Here is an 18,825-nt window from a genome sequence, read left to right as displayed (position 1 = left end):
GTTATTACTTATGATTTTATTGTTGCTGAAGCATTAGTTTCGTTTGGGGTTTTTTCTCCTAAAATGATCATCTTTATCTATACTTTATCTTCCTAAACATTAGAATGATTGACAAAAATCTTAGGGGTGGTGGAAATACCATCTAAAATTTTAATGAACGCACACAGGTAGTAAATAAATCTCGAAAAGCATATCATCTATTTTATAAATTGTTTATAAAATAGATCAATATCTTTTTTAAAATTTAAAAAAATAATATAAAAATATTAAATAATGATATTTTGATGATGAAACCAATTGATAATGTTATGATCTAATATGTATTTTGAGTGACACAGGACTAGTTTTGATCAGGAAAGACAATTAAAGCAAAAAGAATGGGCCATAGTGGAATATGTTAGAAGATTGGACATTGAGCCAAAATATCGGTGGACAAGTCGATAGAAGGCTTCGTGCCATGAGTTCGGGCATTGAGCCTAGAAGAGCGGATATTGCGTCAAGGAGATCGGAGTTGCGGAGGTCAACATGTCGATTGGGCAAAATACCGCAAAAGAGGACGATGCGCCGAAGGATTAGACGAAGCACCGATGAACCAATGATATATCGGACAATACGTGATTAATGCTTTGTAATAATTGTCTAGATCGAAGTAGTTTTAGTTGTAATTGAGTTGGTTTAGAATGTAATTAGGCCAACTCAATTAGGAGCCAATTGGACCCAAAGTATGGATATTTTGTACCAAAAGAAAGCCTCATTCTGACCCAAAAGTTGGGTCAAGTGGTGGCATCGTCGGTCCAAGCGATGGCACCACCAGTGGCTCAGTCTCCAAGACTATGTCAGGTGGTAATACCGCTAGTCTAGGTAGTGATACTGCTCAGTGTCAGTGTTGCAGACAGTGATACCTTCAGGATCCGGGAAACCCAGGATGAGACCTTTTTTTGCTCCAATTTTAAAGTCATTTGAGACCTATAAATACCCCTCTCATCTATACTTGAAAACACAAGAATTGAGAGAAAAAAGTAGGAAAACGCTGTTGTAATATTATGAGAACTCCTCTCAAACTCTTAAATGTTAGGTGAAGTTTAAGAGAGGGGTGAGTGGTTGTAAATGTTATCTCCTAAACCTACGAAAAGAAGAAAATGGCTGTAAAAAGGTAGTTGATCTTCACCCGTTGAAAAACGATCGATAGTGAAATTCGATGCCCTCGAGTGAAAAGGAATTGAGAGTAGATGTAGGTCACGACGACCGTTAAATATTTAGAGCCAAAAAAATAAATTGTGAAATACAAATAAATGTTGAAAGGAAAAAAGAGATTATTAAAAATTTAAAAACATAAATTGTTTTTAAACCACGGTTGTTTATAGTAAAAAAATCATGAAATACTAATAAATGTTGAAAGAAAAAATAGTTTAAGATTTTCAAAAGTTTTAAAAGATAAACTACTAAGATTTTACGTCAAGAAAAAGAATAAATTGTTTAAAAAATAGTTCAATATCTTTTTTAAAAAAATTAAAATAATAAATAATCGATAAAACACAAAAAAATAATAAATATGTTAGAGTGGGATTTGAACCCACGTTTCGGACAGAACCTTAATCTGACGTCTTAAACAACCTCGGCCATCTCAATGATGTTGTTATGTTCTTAAATATGAATACATATTTGACTATTTCAACGGTTAGAGTACATTAAAACTTAGATTAGTATAATAAAAGTATTTAAAATTTAAAAAATAAAATAAAAAATTTATTTAAAATGATTCGTGCTTAAAAGACCAAAAAATAAATAAATAAATATTAATGATACAAAAATAGATAAAACGAGACACAAAAAAACTTAATAACAATTTAAATATTCAAAACTTAATTCAAGATATTAAGTTTTTATAAATCTCAATTATGATAAAAAAAATATACAATAGACTTAAAATAGTTATAACTTATGATTTTATTGTTGCTGAAGCATTAGTTTCCTTTGGGGTTTCTTCTCCTAAAATGATCTGTCTTTATCTATAATTCATCTTCCTAAACATTAGAATGATTGAGAAAACAGTGTGCAACTTTCACAACTAGAAATCCTCTCGATCTTGTCTTGATTCCTTCCTCCTCCAGCGAATGTGTAGTCTCTTGAAATAAAATGATTAAATCAATTAAGTTACCATTCAATAATTAATGGGCAATTTCACAATTTAAAGAAAAGAGCTCTTTTTTATTGAAGTCACTTAATGAAATCAATAATAAGTTTAATTTCCATACCGTTCATTTCCCCCGTCGTTACAAAGCAGAAAAGCCTTTGTATCGGACTGCTCCCTAACTTGCGGGTACAGCGTATCAAAAAGGAGGGAAACCCCGGACTTTTACATTTCTGCTGTGTTACCAACTGATTTGAAGATATCCACAAGCATAGCAATTTCCAAAAATATACCAAAATTCAAAAATAAATTAAGAAATAATTCTCGTAGTAGAAAATAATCATCATTATATTATTTAACTTCTAGATGGAGAAAGATTGCTGACACTAAACTGATGTAGAACCAATTTGATGACAGTCACTATCATATCAATTCACTACATTGGTATAGAAAACCGCATTGTTTACGAAATTAATAGCCAAATGAGTTCTGGCATGCAAGCAAATCATAAAAAATATTGCTGACAAAAATCTTAGGCCTGGTGGAAATACCATCTAAAATTTTAATGAATGCACACAGGTAGTAAATAAATCTCGAAAAGCATATAATCAGAATCGGGTTTGATTCCAATGAACAAAATTGCAATTTGGCGTACCTAAAGCTGCATCTTGTGGCATGGCTTACAACCAAGAAAAAAGGTCTATTCAACAAAGGCGTGGCGTGCAACCCACATCTTGTGGGAAAGAATCAAATAGATTAACCTAAGCAAATCAACCAACCCTTTGAAGGGAGATAAGGCATTGGTTGTTGTCACCTGTTGCGAATTGATTGTGATTACATCACAGAGACGTTGGAGGGAATTGTGGTACCGTTACCCGAAAATTCTGCTTCTCCAACTTCTGAAAGGAAACCATTCTCAAAGAACGCTGAATGCAGAGCCTTGACACACTGCTTTGCCTCATCATCATTGACTATCAAGGAAATGTTTACCTGCGGTGGAGGGATGAGCAAACTAGCATCAAATTAAGATGCATAATTGAACCAGACTCGATTACCAACAGCTTCAAAGGAAGCAGGACATAGAGCCACTAGATGTACCTTAGATGCTCCCTGAGATATCATCTGGACATTCACTCCGTTCTTCCGAAGAACATTGAATGCCTGACATCATGCACACATTTGCATAGTACATAATCAAACATTGACCGCAAGAAATACTGTTGTAAAGAAAACTGGGTGATAGGAGATTAAGGGAGACGATCATCAATTATGATATGGAAACAGAGTCAAACCTTTTCTAGTATCAAGGAAGACCGCTGTACATTCCCAACGAGAGAGATTATTGATCTATGCTGAAGGAGATGAACGACTGCAATTTTCTCAAGCTCTTCGACCACATGATCAAGCTCCTGCATTGATTTGTTCAAGGTGGACAGAGCAATCAGGGTAGTATGTGAGATGAAAAGAAAGGTCCTAGCTGGACGACCATATTGTACATATGTGTGTATCATGATGAAGACAAATTTTCAGCTAGAAAGACAAGAAACAGATAAAAAATGTGGACAGGGATGACTGGATGAAATCAGTAAAATCCCAGTTAGACATAACATTACGTTTGTAAGGAGAAAAATTCAATGCTTCAAATCAGGATAGGAAGTCCTAATCTCACAAAGTATTTATTACGTCAAGGTGCTCACGCATTCTTAGTCTAGCATTATCCATATTTGAGAAAGAAATGGGCACCCATTGAGCACTAAACTAGATATTAGATTGTGAATTATCTCATAGCTCTATTACAAATGATAACTATCTAAAGCAAACAAGGATAATAAAAATCGGTTAGTTTTATAATTCCGCTAATCATTGACAAGTGAATTTTTCTATTTCTTGTGCATCTAGCATCAACTTCGGCTCATGTACTTGCCTGCTGAATTAATTCTCGACTCCAAAGTTTTGATGGATCCAATGTCAAAGAGATACTGACTTCACTTGTCGCAACACAGTCAACAGATATACCCAAATCTTCAAATATAGCAAAAACCTGCACTTAGAGAGCACAATAGTAACAATTATGAATTACAAACAAACCAAAACACATAGTATGATGTCAAGGAAACAACACAATTTCCTACCTTCGCTAAGAAGCCATACTGACCAAGCATTCGAGTGCTCACTATATCCAACATGGTAATATTTGATTTCAAAACAATGCTGGTTAGCACAGCCTGAGCTACACACAAGAAATGAAGTCTCTGAGTCAAAAAAGCTGAGATCAATGGCCTCATTCTAGGATGGAATCGATCACACGAGATGATCCAACAAACCTTGCTCATATCTCTTTCCTTAGTGATGACAGTACCAGGAGCTTGAGGGTTGTAGGAATTCTTGACCCTCACTGGTATATCACCTTCTCGAGCAGGTCTCATTGATAGTGGATGCAAAACCTGAACTTCAGACAATGGAAATTTTAACATGAATGTGTGAAGAAACAAAGAGCAATGCTTTATACTTTATGAAAATGGCTGTAACATGCAACAATCATAAAGCAAAGATTGACATTTTGGAAAACATTAATAGCACCATGAGGGTTCGTGTAGTACACTTAATTTGAGGCTACCACCAATGGAGTTGATTCTACTGATGTTGAAACATCAAGCAAAAAGCAGACAAGAAATTTCACATGTAGACCAAATCCAAGAAGAGACACTAGTTAATAACACTCCTGCTGTCTTGAGTATATGCATGTAATTAGTATCAAACCAAATTTAGAGTCACTGAGAAAAATGTGGAGATGAAGCAGATGCAGGCATACCTGTGCACCAAAATAGGCAAGCTCAGCTGCCTCTTCAAATGTCAAATGTGGTACGGGCCTTGCACTGGGATATATATTAGGGTCACATGTCAGAACGCCATCAACATCCTTCCAGACCTGTAACAGTTGAAAAATCAAGGGCATATAGTGGATAATATTCAACTAAAAAACAAAGGGCGACAACACGTAATAGATTTGATAACAAATCATGGCAACTGTAAAGGTATCATTAGCATATCAGTATGAAGGTTAAGATCAAATAAATCCCTTAATACAAAGACCCTAAAGAATGACCTGGATTTCTCGCAATCCCAAAGCTTTACCAATAGTTGTTGCAGTCAAATCACTTCCACCCCTGCCTAGTGTAGTGACCGCACAGGATTTCCAACCCTGCATGTAGAGGAAAACAAGTGCACCAAGACCATTCAAATTTGATGTTTTATACAATTGTATAAAGTTGGCCTAAGGGCTTCACACCTTCCCAAGAAAGCCAGTAACAATAGGGATTGCTGGATTATTAATCCAGTCACCGTGTAACCTCTTAGCAATGGCAGGATAAGTTGCTTCCAAGATATCCGCATTTGTAAAGTCATCTGTTGTTATGAAACCAATATCAAATGCATCATACTGCAAAAGATTTGGCAGCAATATAATCAGTTAATTTCATATGTAGGGACATGTAAGAACCACAGAAGCAGGTTCCAGAAGAAAACCAGAGAAGCCAATCTGATTTTAGGTATTAATAAAAAAGAACAGTTATCATATTTCATCAATGTGATGTGCTATCCTGAGAGTGTCTTCCATAAGAAAATTTGTAGAGAGAATAATGCAACACATTTTGAAGATTTAATCATCAATTGAAGCTGAACTTAAAATTCTAATGAATGTGCAAGAACTCCTCACAAAAGAGTCAAATTTAAGTTCTTAGAATATGAATAGAGGTTGCATAATCAATCACATAAGAATGGTAAATCTTATCCTATACCCTAAAATACAAGAATTATAAGCAAAAACAAGTAATCGATGGACATTCTTAAGTGACTAAGTAGTACCTAGACTATCTAGAACTGTTAGCAAACTAGCTTATATCACCAATCCTCAATTTTCAATCGGTAAGAAGTCAGCTTATTCTCCAAGAAGTCACAAAATTTAAATACAAGACATCATCCATTTCTGTGTAATAAGCTGATGAAGATGACAGAACAGGTACCTGTCGTGCCTTTACACCAATTTTATTTAGATATGCTGCAAAGACTCTTGTAGACATGCATTCTCCAAATGAAACAAGATAGTCCCTTGTACGAAGTGTCAGCTCTTTCATCATTGCAATGCCTTTAAGAAGTTGCTCTAGCTCATCCAACAAACCTGCAAATAGTCATAAACAAGGAACTATCAATCAGCATCGACAAGCACGTAACAAGAATAAAAGTTCACTGGCTGCAAAAGATGTCCACATGGTGTTTGGACTGTTTACATCATTGCAAAAGATGTCTCACTGATCCGATAGGCTCAAACAACATGTAAGTTAGTCATTGGTCAATATAATGATCTCAGCTTGTAGCCCCACCAAGCTGAGATGCAGTCCTGATGCAAACCATAGGCAGGAAGCTAGCTCCATTAGCTTGGCCAGTGGCTACCTGCCATGTCATTAGACAGCCTAAACGTGGAAAGGTGAGACACACCCTAGATTAAGAGGAATAGGGAAAGCAAGATGGGGCAAAAAGAGAGGGAATGCAAATGGGACATAGCAAATGCCTCTCTTCTCAGAAGTGTTTGTTTACTGACTTCATAACATCAAAAGTTTCTGGAGGTTGCATTAGCTTCAACAAGAGAGGACATTTTTTTTTTAAAGGCTAAGCCAAAGGGAACAACGGATCAAACACTAACAAACTTACTATGCAGTAGTTTGTACTAGAAAAAGATGAAGATTTCTGTGATCCGAAATTTCATGCCTCCTAACTACCATTGTTGCACAAATAAAACTCGTGTCAACAAATATGGCTGGCAAACAGAAAGAAAGCAACTCAAAACTTGAGTTATTCTTTTTTAAGAGGATGTTGAAGTAAATGTAAACAGATGTGGAAATTGAATATGCATACTCAGATTACAACACAACCTATCGTATAACAGAAAACCATATATAAGGCATATTTTCTCACAGAGATAACAGTTGCAACGTTCTTCAATGCACTGTGACAAGTAATTGAGTTCTAAATTTCATGCCTCAGAATCTAAGAATAAAATAGACTTTCCAAGGTCAAAAGTTACATCCAGCCTTCTTTTGCAGTAGTATGAATTCATTCCACAATATTTAGATAATCATACTTAATTTAGATGAACAGCGATGATTCATACTCCATTACATAACCTAGCCCCTATCTGCAAAATAGACATATCATGGGATTCTGCTAAACAATGGTGCATATACAGATTTCATATACAGTGAAACACTTTTAATATAACACCATATCGAACTTTAATGATGACATACCAAAAGGTTGGAATGGGCCAAGGAATAAAATAAACTCACCAGAGACGATAGACTTATCAAGCCCAAGCTCATCGACTGTCCTGAAAAATGTGAATAACCAAATGCCATTTTCATGATACATTACACCAGGAACAAGAAAATACAGCAAAAACATTACAGAAACAAAAGAAAAGCATTCACGTACTTAAGATGCAGATCCTTAATAAAGCTTAACTCATGAAGCTCTGATACATTTGAAACACCACAGCAAACTGCTTTTTCGCCGGCCTAAGAGTAATCGCAAGTTAGACATGCTAATTAATCCAAAATAATGGAACAGATTAACGACGGGAGCGGTCAGAAGATGTAACACCAGCAAAAGATTGTTTGTTGTCTTTCCCATGGCGGAGAGCACAATCACCGGCCGTTCCTCTGGAAAGCTAAGAATAAGGTCAGCAACCTCTTTCATCCTCTCAGCCGACGCCACCGACGACCCACCAAACTTCATCACGATGCTCAGCTGCGGGGCATCTCCGTCCGCACCCTGCCTCTCCGCCTCGTCCTCCTCGAAGAAAGCAGAAACTCCCCTCTCGCAGCTCACCCTCAAACTCCTATTCCTCGGGTAACCACGCGCCCTCTTTGTACCTATCGACCTCGGAGACAACTCGACCCAGAGCTTACTTGAAAAGCTCGACGAGAGAGCGAGAGAAGTCGACGGATCCCTTCGAAACCCTACACAGGGAGTTATCCCCGCGAATCGGAGAGCTGCTGCCATAATCCAAAGACAAAAACGCGCCTCCCCTCCGACGATCTCGCCAGCGCAACGATCTCGCCGCGATCTAGATGTAAGAACCGAGAGCGAACCAATTCGAAGCAGATGAACTGAGAAATCAGAATGTAAAACCCGCAAAAACGCAAGAAGATGCGACAGGAATCGAAGGCCAACCTCGAGATCGTCGGGAACTACCCGATCGTAGTGAAGCGGAGGCGAATCGCGTCGGGATCTGCAAAGGGAGACGGAGGGAGAGAGAGAGAGAGGTGTCAGAGGAGGCGGCGGCCAGATGTAGAGAAGCATGCCACCCTCAGGAAACGAATCACTCACGGAAGCGACGGTCGAGATTAGATCTTCACGGTGATTCCGCACCGTGGCGCGGCGCGCTGCAACCTGATCTGCCATCCCATCACGAGCCCGACACAATCCGAGCATGGAATTTTGTCGGGTCGGGTTATCTCGATTACTTCTGCCGTCCGACGCACATATCGGATCAGAGAGAAAGTAATCCGATAATAAATAAATGGGTTGGGTTTGCGGCATATTTAAACACCTAATAATGATAACAATAAGCGACTGGTCTAATATAAGATAGATTGGGAACTCTGATGCTAATTTGGGTTATGATCGACCTCCAATCGGACCTCAACACAGTAATTTGGTTTCCTTTGAATGATTTAGATAGTAGGATTATATTTAGGGTCGACGGTCAACCGGACCCGACAATGACTTGATTTGAACCCATTCAAATACGGCTCGAGACCAGACTTAGGACTCGTGAGCTGAGTTGACTACCAGTAAATGGCAACCAATTCAAATTGGCTCAGTTTGAACGTACAGAAGTATTATTCTGGTGATTGCAAGTGACCGGGAGCCATCAACACAGCGTGGGGAGGATAGGTACGTGACTGGGTGAGCGACAACGCGGGTGAGGATAAGCACGCGGGTCACGTTGCCGGGGACGTCGAGTGGGGCGCCGTCTCCACCGCGGGACAAAAGGAAGAAGACGAATAGGGGCTTGCCGACGGATGGGGCCCACTGACTGTCGTTCCTATCCCGCTAAAAGCGCCGTGACCCCAGCGGTGTCGCCACCGGCCTGCACTTTTTTACCGGCGACCCGCTCGCGTCGCCCCATGCCGAAAGCGACCTTTGGTCCCCGTCTTGCCCGCTTTCGGTCATCTTAGATTTTTCCTTTATATATATTTATATATATACAGTAATTAGTAAGTCGATATTGTATATATATACTAATTACCCTCTCTCTCTCTCTCTCTTCTTAAGTACCCTAAAAAGTATATAATAATACATGTTTTCGCGGACACGTCGTAGCTGATGTTATACGCCATAATCGTACTCTAAGACATGTACTCCAAGACACTGTTCGACATGCCTGGTCCCGACAATCCTGGGACGGTAACATCCCGCACACCAAGCCATAATCTGTACTAATGTCGTGCTGTGTCCACACCAATCCACGTACGACCGATCCTTTCACGTCAGTATAAAGACCTCTATCCCAGCTTCCAAAACTGAGGAGGAAAATATAATACCGCCCACAACTGACTTGTTCTTCGGAGGGGCCAAAGTCGGGAATCACCCGACGAAGACCTTTTTTGCAGGGAAGTGGTCACCCCCGAGCCACGAGCGTATCGACCCAAAAATCACCATCTAGTGAACGAGAGCGAGCTGTCACCTATCCCGGGAGCAAAGAGACGCAGCACGACGCATACGGCGCTCGAACTAAAAAACGCTAACCAACATCCCGTCGCGAAGGCCCGAACTACCTCGACGTCCAGGTCAATCGACAAAGAACTCCCAACATTGATCCGTGGACTTAGCCGTGCTGACTCATTGGTCACGATACATCTATTCACCAACAAAATATATATATATATATATATATATATATATATATATATATATATATATATATATATATATATATATATATATATATATATAGGGTAAGTCGATCTTTTAATATAATTTCACTGGCATGTTGTTTTAATAAGTCTTTTGGCTTTGATATTAATTAGAGATATTTTTAGGATATTCATATTTATTCGAATAATTAATGTAAATTCTTATTATCCGACTTAGCTTGCAAGCTTTTGAATTAATGATAAAGTCGTTAGATTTATTTTTTTTTTGTAAAAATTATGTTAAAAATGAGAGATATTTTAAGTACTCTGATTTATTCTTGTATTGAAAATAAGTAAGAAGTTAGTTATGCGAAGTAACCGATCATTATTCAGTTGAACTCTAATAGAGTTCGCTCGAAAAAGACAACGAAGCATGATGGATGGAGTAGCTGAGGCGATGTTGAGTGGGTGTCAATGCTGAGTACCCGATGAGGTGTTGGGTTGGTGGTGATGTGGGCATAATGTTCGAGGGAGAAAAGGCGTGGGGGCATGATGTGGTGCTATATATCTCCATATCAATTTTTGTCCAATTTTTAATGATATTACATATAATTAAATGATTATACTACTATTGAACTTGAAACAGTTCAAGTATCTTCAAGGAACGAGTGAGACCAAATAAATAGCTAGTCTATCAGTGATATTTCTTTCTCCAATTCAACTATTTGTTAAGATAAAATAATAGGTTGATTATAGATTATCATTGTAATCAGGTCTTTTTTATTTCAATTTTTAGACGTAAAAAATTATATTAAAATATTTATAATTATAAAAAGAAAACATATAGCCTCATTTACTAAAACAACTTTACTGTTGAAATATACAGTAAATATATGAAAACAATAGATAAAATTTTTTTTTCAAATGATGGTGGTGGACGATAGTGCTATGGATGGTTGTCTATGACAATGATTCGGTGGTTAGCCTTATCAATATTGATCCGAATATTGATGACGAAGAGGAAGATGAGGTATAGCAATAAGACATCTACATCATTGTCAGAGGTGAGACATTTGCGTTAGCACTATATTGCTTCGTCTCATCTTCCCCCTCTAACAACGCTTTGCATCTATATTGATGTTGAAGGAGAAAGAGGAGACATGAGAGAAAGAACAATGTGACGTCATTCATGCAAGAGCAATGTGGCGACAATATTAATACAAATGAAGTTAAATGTTTCACTTTTATAACTACAAAGATTTTAATAGAAATTTTTTAAGTCTAAAAATCAAAATGCTAAAGAGATCTAAGTAGGGTAGCTATAAAATAATTTACAATAGCTATTTTAATTTGGTCGAGATCAACATGAAAATAAAATCAAAAATTAAATCAAAATTTAAAATAAATTTAAATCACCTAAATAAATTTATTACTACTAATATCAATTCAAGGTGAGTAAAACCTAAAATCTTATACATATCCAGGTAAGTAATTCAACTAAAAATCATTGAAGATGAAGTTAACTTGAAAGGACCACTAGCAAGAACAAGATATCATTTAGTGGGATGCCAATTAGCACCATAACATCAAAAGATGCCCAAAAAGGAAGAAAGAAAAGAAGAATATTCACATAGAGTGGTCCATATTTTGAATGGCCGGCTGCACTTGGAAGATAAGCATCTCAATCAGGGACCATGGAAGAACACATCACAATCCAAGGCCAAGGTTTGTTCCTGGATTCCTGGAATTGTACTACCAAAAAAGATTTACTCGTGTCAAAATTGTTGACCGGAGGAGAAGAATAAGATAACTATAGGGCTAAAAAAGTTTATACTAAGTGCAAATCCAATTTTCTAAGAAAATATGTATTTTCATTTGCGAAAGAAAAAAGAATGCTACTTATTTCCTATGTAAAATATGATTATTCTTGTTAACAACTTAAAATCGTGGATCAGGAGTCGAATGTCTCGATCCTATTCGGAAGGCACATGATCATTTTGGAAGGTCCTCCTGAGGTGAGATGAGAGAGGGTTTGGATGGGGGCCGACGAGGGTAGCTTCGAGATGGCCTCTAAACTTTTATAGTTGTCCCGAGGAAGGGCTTATGTGAGTTCAATCTCTCTAGTATTCTGCACCATAGGTCAGTGTGTTGGGTTGGATTGGGTGTGGGAGGGAGGGGCGGGGGGGGGGGGGGGGGGGTTTCAACATGACTCCTCCGACATTTGTTTAGTAAGGACTATAACTCTTTTTTGGGTCTAGAGTCCGGTCCTTATTTGAGCACAAAGGACTAATCTTTATACTTGTGAAGCCAATGGGATGGGACTACGAATGATAGGGATTGCTCGTACATCCTTCCGTGGCGCATTCATATAGACAACCACTCATTACGATCCCTGTCGACACGGGTTAGCTCATGCAGTCTCTTGCAGCGTGGATCAACTCGTACAGTCTTCTATGGTACAATGCCAAGCCATATGGACCCCTATAACACTGTGCTAGCGATGGACAGTCGAAGGGGTACTGCTTGCTAGCCCCGATAAGGAACCAAAGTTTTGAAAGTTACTTCACAATGTGATACTTTTCAAGTGGTAAGTTTATAGTTGCATGATTTCCTAAAAATAAGTTTTTAATAATAGCAAGCCATCGACCGAACTATATTGGGATTGTTATTCAAATATTTTATCCTTGAGTTATAGTTGAGGATATGTTTTGTGATCGTTTTTACTCACACCAGTACATGCTATCAAAATGTTTACTAGTGTAACTTTGATTTGGGTCTTTGTGTATAGATTTGTATTTGTTGACCTTTTAATTAACATTTTAATATAATCATACCATAAGGATAAACCTATTATTTGACTTATTGATTTATGAACTTATAATGAGTTTAACGTGCTTTTGTTGATTAGTAAATCAAGAGAAACTTTTAAGTTTTTGAATTGTTTTAGGCATGTCAACTAGATTAATTTTATGCCTTGATTTAGTGGATGGAAACTAATGAGGGTGATAGGAGTTAAAAGTAATTAGAGATAAAAGGTAGAAAGTTATAGTTATTTGATAGATAATAAAACTAAGTACATCATCCTATAGGTAAGGGCTATTACATACTATTCTTTGTAATTAATTATCTTTAGTATATCGATTCATATACTTTAAAAAATTATATTGAAATTCTTGTACTTACGAAAATGAAACATTTAATCTCGTTATTCCAACAAAACCTTTTTTTTAATCATTTAAAATTACTTTGTTAATCATATATAGGGATTTCAATGTTCCACTTTCGTATATATAAGGATCCAAATGTAACTTTTAAAAATGTATGGACTGAAATACTAAAGATAGATAATTAAGAGGGTAATCTATAATTAGTCATAAAAGCCATCATTAGAGCTTTAATGCAAGAAATTATTTATATCCTACTTTATCAAGTATCCAACTAATTATAAATTTTCCCCCTAACTTTAACATTCCAATCTCTACACTTTAAAAATATTCCTATAGTTATAAAAATAAAATATCTAAGTCCATTTTGATAGAAATAATAGAAAATAAGAACAATAATTGAAGAAGCTTTATTGTAGAAATGAAATAGCTTGAGCTTGAATATATTAACATGTTCCCTCGATTAGGAAGAAGGATTTCCCTCAACAGAATAAACAGAATAGAGAGATTTCCTCATATAGTTGGGGAAATCTTATCTTCTATTAAGTTACGGAAATCTTATCTTCTATCACATTTCTCATAACAATATTGTGTACTAATGAAAACACAAAAATAAAGTACAAAAAAATATGTTTAGTGGTGGTGGATAATAACGCTACTAGGGGTCATGAGTGGGTATTATGGAAAAGGAGAGCGGCGACGAGAGGTGATGATTGCTCTGCATTTGAGTCGATATCGATGTAAATGTAGAGCGATGCCACTTGGTATATGCATCAACAATTCTTTCGTCGCTTGACAATTACGTCAACGTCGACATAGATGTATAGTGGCCTTCGCCTCTTGTTGTCACTTTCCTCATCCACAATAGTCATCTACGGTCGCTTAGCAACGTCATCGTTTGTCACCATCAATTGAAACACTTAAATTATTATTTTATTTTTTGTTTTTATATTTTTGTTAATAAAATTGATATTATTATGGTAATGAAATATAGATATTTTATTTTCATAACTATAAGAATATTAATTTTTTTAAAGTATAGAGATCTAAATATTAAAATAACTAACTATATGGATAATATATGGATTTTTAATATTATTACAACCAGCTTAATCCATTCGACAACACTAATTGATCATAATGTTCCAATTACTTGTAAATTGATTATATCTTTTTGTTTTTCATCATTTGCCAAGACACATGCATACATCCCTTAAGTTCAATAATTTTTATATTTATCTCTCTAAATTTAAGTTTAATGTATCCATCATATATATATATATATATATATATATATATATATATATATATATATATATATATATATAGGATGGATACATTAAACTTAAATTTAGAGAGATAAATAAATAAATAAATAAATAAATAAAATAAATAAATAAATAAATAAATATATATATATATATATATATATATATATATATATATATATATATATATATATATATATATATATATATATATATATATATATATATATATATATATATATATATATATATATATATATATATATATATGTGTGTGTGTGTGTGTGTGTGTGTGTGTGTGTGTGTGTGTCGTAAAAGCCTCTAACTCATAGCTCCAATAGAAAACGTAAGATCTCCATTTTCCAATGCAATAGAAATTTACTGCATTGTGGTTTCATGACATTAATTCTAACACGGAGTTCTTTTTCCAAGAAGAAATATCTTATTTTTCTTTTTCTGTGTTCTCGCCGCCTCAGCTCAATCCACTGTGCGTTCAGCTAAAGAAGAATTCACAAAGCTATATCTAAAAAGCATAGTCGAAGAGATACGTGATGTTATCCGCAAGATCTCCATGAAACTTTTGTCGTTTATATAAGCCCGTACAAGTCGCAGACTAGCCATGCATGACCTAAGTATCAATCTCTCTCTCTCTCTGGTTTCACTGGTAGTTTACGGCGAAGGAAAAATGGCGCCACGCCCACCTTCTTCCTTTTACTGCCGATTGAGACACCGGTCGACGTCCACCCACATCGCGGTCTCCGGGAAGCGAGAACCTGACGACTAAATGCATGCCCGCTTTGGTTGCCTGGAAAGGTCGTGCGGGACCCATGCATTTGGACCAGTAAGGGGGCCGGTAGAAAATAGGTACTCACGCGGGCCCCATGCCACCTGACTCCCTCGGGCGCTCCGCCTCTTCCATCCTCCCTCGTGGTCGCCACTCTGGTCCGTTAAAGGCTTTCGTCTATAAGTGATGGGCTTCCGCCTCCTAGCCGCTCCGCCATCCCGAACTCGAGGACTACGGCTTTGGGTTCAGGGTTGTTTTCGTTGTTGTTGTTGGTAGTGGACAACGGTTCGTGCGGCAAAGGTTCCAGTTCTGATACGGGGATGGCGGAGGGGAACGGCGTGGGGCGGCGGTCGGGGTGCGAGTACTGCGGGGGGGCGGCGGCGACCCTCTTCTGCCGCGCGGACGCAGCTCGGCTCTGCGTCGCCTGCGACCGCCACGTGCACGCGGCGAACGCGCTGTCCGGGAAGCACGTGCGGTCCCCGATCTGCGACGACTGCGGGTCCCAGCCCGCCGCCGCCCGCTGCGTCGTCGACGGCCGCGCCCTCTGCGCCGACTGCGACTGGGACTCCCACGGCGGCGGCGGCCACCATGACCACCCGAGGGTTCCCATCGAGGGCTTCTCCGGTTGCCCCACTGCCCTCGAGCTCGCCGTTTCTTGGGGCTTCGATCTCTCTTCAAAGGAGGCGAGCCCTCCTCCCACTTCTCTAAACCCGACGGCGGACCAGTTGCTGTCGAATTGGTCGTCCCTGGACCCAATCTTGTCCGTCGATCCGTTGTTCCAGGACATCTACGTGCCCTGCGCCCCCAAGATGCCTGGCGTGGTCAAGCGGCAGAAGAACCACCAAAACCTGAAGCCCCTGTTCCACCAGCTGGTGGAGCTCGCCAAGACGGAGGTGGCGGCCTCGGCGGCATGCGATCTCATCCCGAGCACGCCGCATCGGACTGGCAGAGGCCACGAGGAGCTCCAGGAATCACAGCCAATGCCGTACACCGCCCTGCTCATGTCGGCACCGACCGAGCTTAAGGGAAGCGATCGGCTTGTTGAGGAGGAGGTGGAGGAGGAGGATATCCTGTGGGACTGCAGACTTCCGCATCATCCCGCGCAGGTTTAGTACTCTGTGCATCTCTGTTCACTTTGCAGTATCTTCCATGTCCTCGTGATATATTTAAGATCCTTTTAGCTGAAATTAGAACAATTGATCTCCAAAAGTCAAAGAAAACGTCCTATAAAAAAGACAACTTTTCTAATTTCTGAGATAACATTATGGAAATGGTGATAGGCTGATTCCAGGAAAGTTGCTGACCACTTTGATCTTAAATAGAGTTGTAGGCAAGCTATATATCAAGTCTCAAAGGTCAACCCCTTGAATTTGTGTCAAAATTTCTTGATCTAAATTAAACAACAACACTATTCAAGGTCGTGGCTCAGATCGGAGTAATTGGAGGCGCGAAAGATCTGGTAATATTGTTGGAGTTAGGAGCCACATCCATGCCTAACGTTAATCTTGCACCCAATTCTTTTTGCTTAAGGAAATATACATTTTGAAGAGTTTTATAGTTTGTCTTTTTGTTCTTTCCATTTCTTTTTATCTGTTCTTTGCCCGATGATATCCTCCTTCTTTTCGGTTCCCCGTGATGTTCCACTTTGTTAAGGAAAAAATATTTCAGACTCCTTACCATATACGTAAAGTATCATTGTGTTTGTTTGATGAGGTATTTTGTTGTATTGTATTGCTTAAAGTGTCCCTGAAAGAACCTGATTGGCATCCAGATACAATGTGGGTATGTGAGATCTATTTTACTGTAGAAGGCAGAGGTGGTTCGAAAAGTTATCTAGTGGGGGCAATATAAGAGGGACAGGTTAGTGGAGAAAACCCGTATTATTTGTTTTTTGTCGGATGGTGCCTCTCATAATTGTTCTTTATTGGATGATGTCCCTAAAACTGGCACAGTCCAAGTCAAATTGGTCAAATTTTCTATATTCGACCATGGGAATGTGGTTATCTTGCTACTCAAATTAGTCATCTGATGGGCTAGTAAACTTATTTCTTTCTTTCTGCTTTCTTTACTAGTTTGTCCTTATCAATGCTTACAACACATAATGTCGGTTGCGGTTTTCATGGCTACTCTCTTATAAAGTCTGTTTGCTGATGTCCAGATATGGGATTTTAACCTTGGAAGATTGGGAGACCAGAAGGATTCTTTTGATCATGAAATTGCATATGGTACAAACAATGAGGCATTTATGATCAAGAACTTCAATGACCTTCACAAGGAAAATTCATTGGAGACCACAAAAGTATTGGAAGATATAGGTGATGCAAGATGTCCTTCCTCGAATGATGATATATTGTTGACAAATGTTCGCCACAGGCAGTCACAAACTGTGAGCCATCTCGCTGTTTATTTCTTGATACAATATCTTACACAAGGTAATACAATATAATAGTGCCACTGCCTGGTCAGGTAATTCTGAGTTTATTTCCATCATTATCAGGTTAGCAATTGTGACAAATGATTCAAGAGTTCACAGAATCTATCGAGTAATATCTAACATCTTAAAGATAAAGCTTCTCCTTTTCTTATTTCCCTTGAATGCTAGGAGTGAGATAAGGTATGATATAGTGTTTTAATTGATTATATGTCATATAGTTCTTACTCTTGGTTTTTCTTTTTACTGCAGCTGAGGACCGTAAGCACCGCCACCAAAAGGAAGCACGGTTCAAGCTGTTCACCAGTTGAAGGACCAACAGCCTCTGGAAACAACACATTGACCAGGATTATACCATTTGTTGATTTATCACATGAGCATGAATCTGTTGGTGCCAAACAAATTTCATTCAGAGAACAAGGAGAACCGCTAGTCGGAAATGAAACGGTCAAAGAAACAAAGAGATTTGACAGCGAGATGCTAGCCAAAAACAGAGGCAACGCCATGTTGCGCTATAGGGAGAAAAGAAAAACACGCAGGCATGGATCTATTCTTCTGCATTTTACTTATATGAGACTGTAATCGTCGTCCAAGAGTTCTCTTGATGTTCTTAGTTATGAATTCTATGCAGGTACGATAAGCACATTCGATACGAGTCTAGGAAGGTGAGGGCTGACACAAGGAAGCGTGTAAAAGGTCGCTTCGTCAAGTCCACCGAGGCATTAGATGTTGTAAACAATGGCTGAATGGGCATGCACTAATAAATTAGGTGTAAATACCTTCTTGGTCATGTTCTAAGAGGAATTTTAGAAATGAGTGATGATATGCTGTGTCATCTGCTAATCAAATCTATGTTTCTTTTGATGGAGCTCCCATCCCCATTGATTCTTAATTCTCTGATGGATTGTTTAAAGATTGAGTCCATCTGATTGGTATGAAATCTGAGTTCAATTAACCCAAGAGTGATCTGCTATGATCCTGTGTTCTTAGTCCAAGTTAACTTTAATCTGCCCACCATGGGATGCATCATGAATGGTTCTACTTTGATATATACTGAAAATTTATGAATAATTATAAATATATTTTTTTTCATGTAAAAAAATTAAAACACATATCTTAAATAATCTCGTG

At 38.1% G+C, this 18,825-nt stretch overlaps 2 protein-coding genes across 2 annotated transcripts; one reads left to right on the top strand and one right to left on the bottom strand.

The window, feature by feature from the left end:
- Positions 1–2,714: 2,714 nt before the first annotated feature.
- On the bottom strand, positions 2,715–8,511 carry LOC135651610 (aspartokinase 2, chloroplastic-like). The gene is made up of 14 exons (XM_065171823.1): positions 8,360–8,511; positions 7,787–8,252; positions 7,619–7,701; positions 7,474–7,514; positions 6,154–6,308; positions 5,421–5,570; positions 5,238–5,333; positions 4,944–5,060; positions 4,456–4,575; positions 4,264–4,356; positions 4,056–4,172; positions 3,424–3,540; positions 3,230–3,292; positions 2,715–3,121 (listed from the first exon to the last, which is right to left on the bottom strand). The coding sequence occupies exons 2-14, from the start codon at positions 8,186–8,188 to the stop codon at positions 2,966–2,968; spliced, it is 1,710 nt and encodes a 569-aa protein (XP_065027895.1). The 5' UTR covers positions 8,189–8,252; positions 8,360–8,511; the 3' UTR covers positions 2,715–2,965.
- A 6,900-nt stretch (positions 8,512–15,411) lies between these two features.
- LOC104000112 (zinc finger protein CONSTANS-LIKE 13) lies at positions 15,412–18,579 on the top strand. Its single transcript, XM_009422064.3, has 4 exons — positions 15,412–16,369; positions 17,422–17,649; positions 17,947–18,233; positions 18,326–18,579. Exons 1-4 carry the CDS (start codon positions 15,584–15,586, stop codon positions 18,438–18,440), a joined length of 1,416 nt encoding a protein of 471 aa, XP_009420339.2. The 5' UTR covers positions 15,412–15,583; the 3' UTR covers positions 18,441–18,579.
- The last annotated feature ends 246 nt before the right edge of the window (positions 18,580–18,825 follow it).

This window comes from Musa acuminata, chromosome BXJ3-10 (genome assembly GCF_036884655.1).
Source record: "Musa acuminata AAA Group cultivar baxijiao chromosome BXJ3-10, Cavendish_Baxijiao_AAA, whole genome shotgun sequence".
In the NCBI taxonomy this organism is placed as follows: Eukaryota; Viridiplantae; Streptophyta; class Magnoliopsida; order Zingiberales; family Musaceae; genus Musa; species Musa acuminata.
This window is presented reverse-complemented; position numbering and strand designations above follow the sequence as displayed.

Excerpts from the sequence above, each read along its gene's own strand:
- LOC135651610 (XM_065171823.1), bottom strand. The coding sequence starts at position 8,188 with ATGGCAGCAGCTCTCCGATTCGCGGGGATAACTCCCTGTGTAGGGTTT. Across the intron at positions 5,571-6,153 it reads TTGGTGTAAAGGCACGACAG|TATGATGCATTTGATATTGG; the intron begins GTACCTGTTCTG and ends AATCTTTTGCAG. Across the intron at positions 3,293-3,423 it reads CTTCCTTGATACTAGAAAAG|GCATTCAATGTTCTTCGGAA; the intron begins GTTTGACTCTGT and ends GCATGATGTCAG.
- LOC104000112 (XM_009422064.3), top strand. The coding sequence starts at position 15,584 with ATGGCGGAGGGGAACGGCGTGGGGCGGCGGTCGGGGTGCGAGTACTGC. Across the intron at positions 16,370-17,421 it reads TTCCGCATCATCCCGCGCAG|ATATGGGATTTTAACCTTGG; the intron begins GTTTAGTACTCT and ends GCTGATGTCCAG. Across the intron at positions 17,650-17,946 it reads GCCACAGGCAGTCACAAACT|CTGAGGACCGTAAGCACCGC; the intron begins GTGAGCCATCTC and ends TTTTTACTGCAG.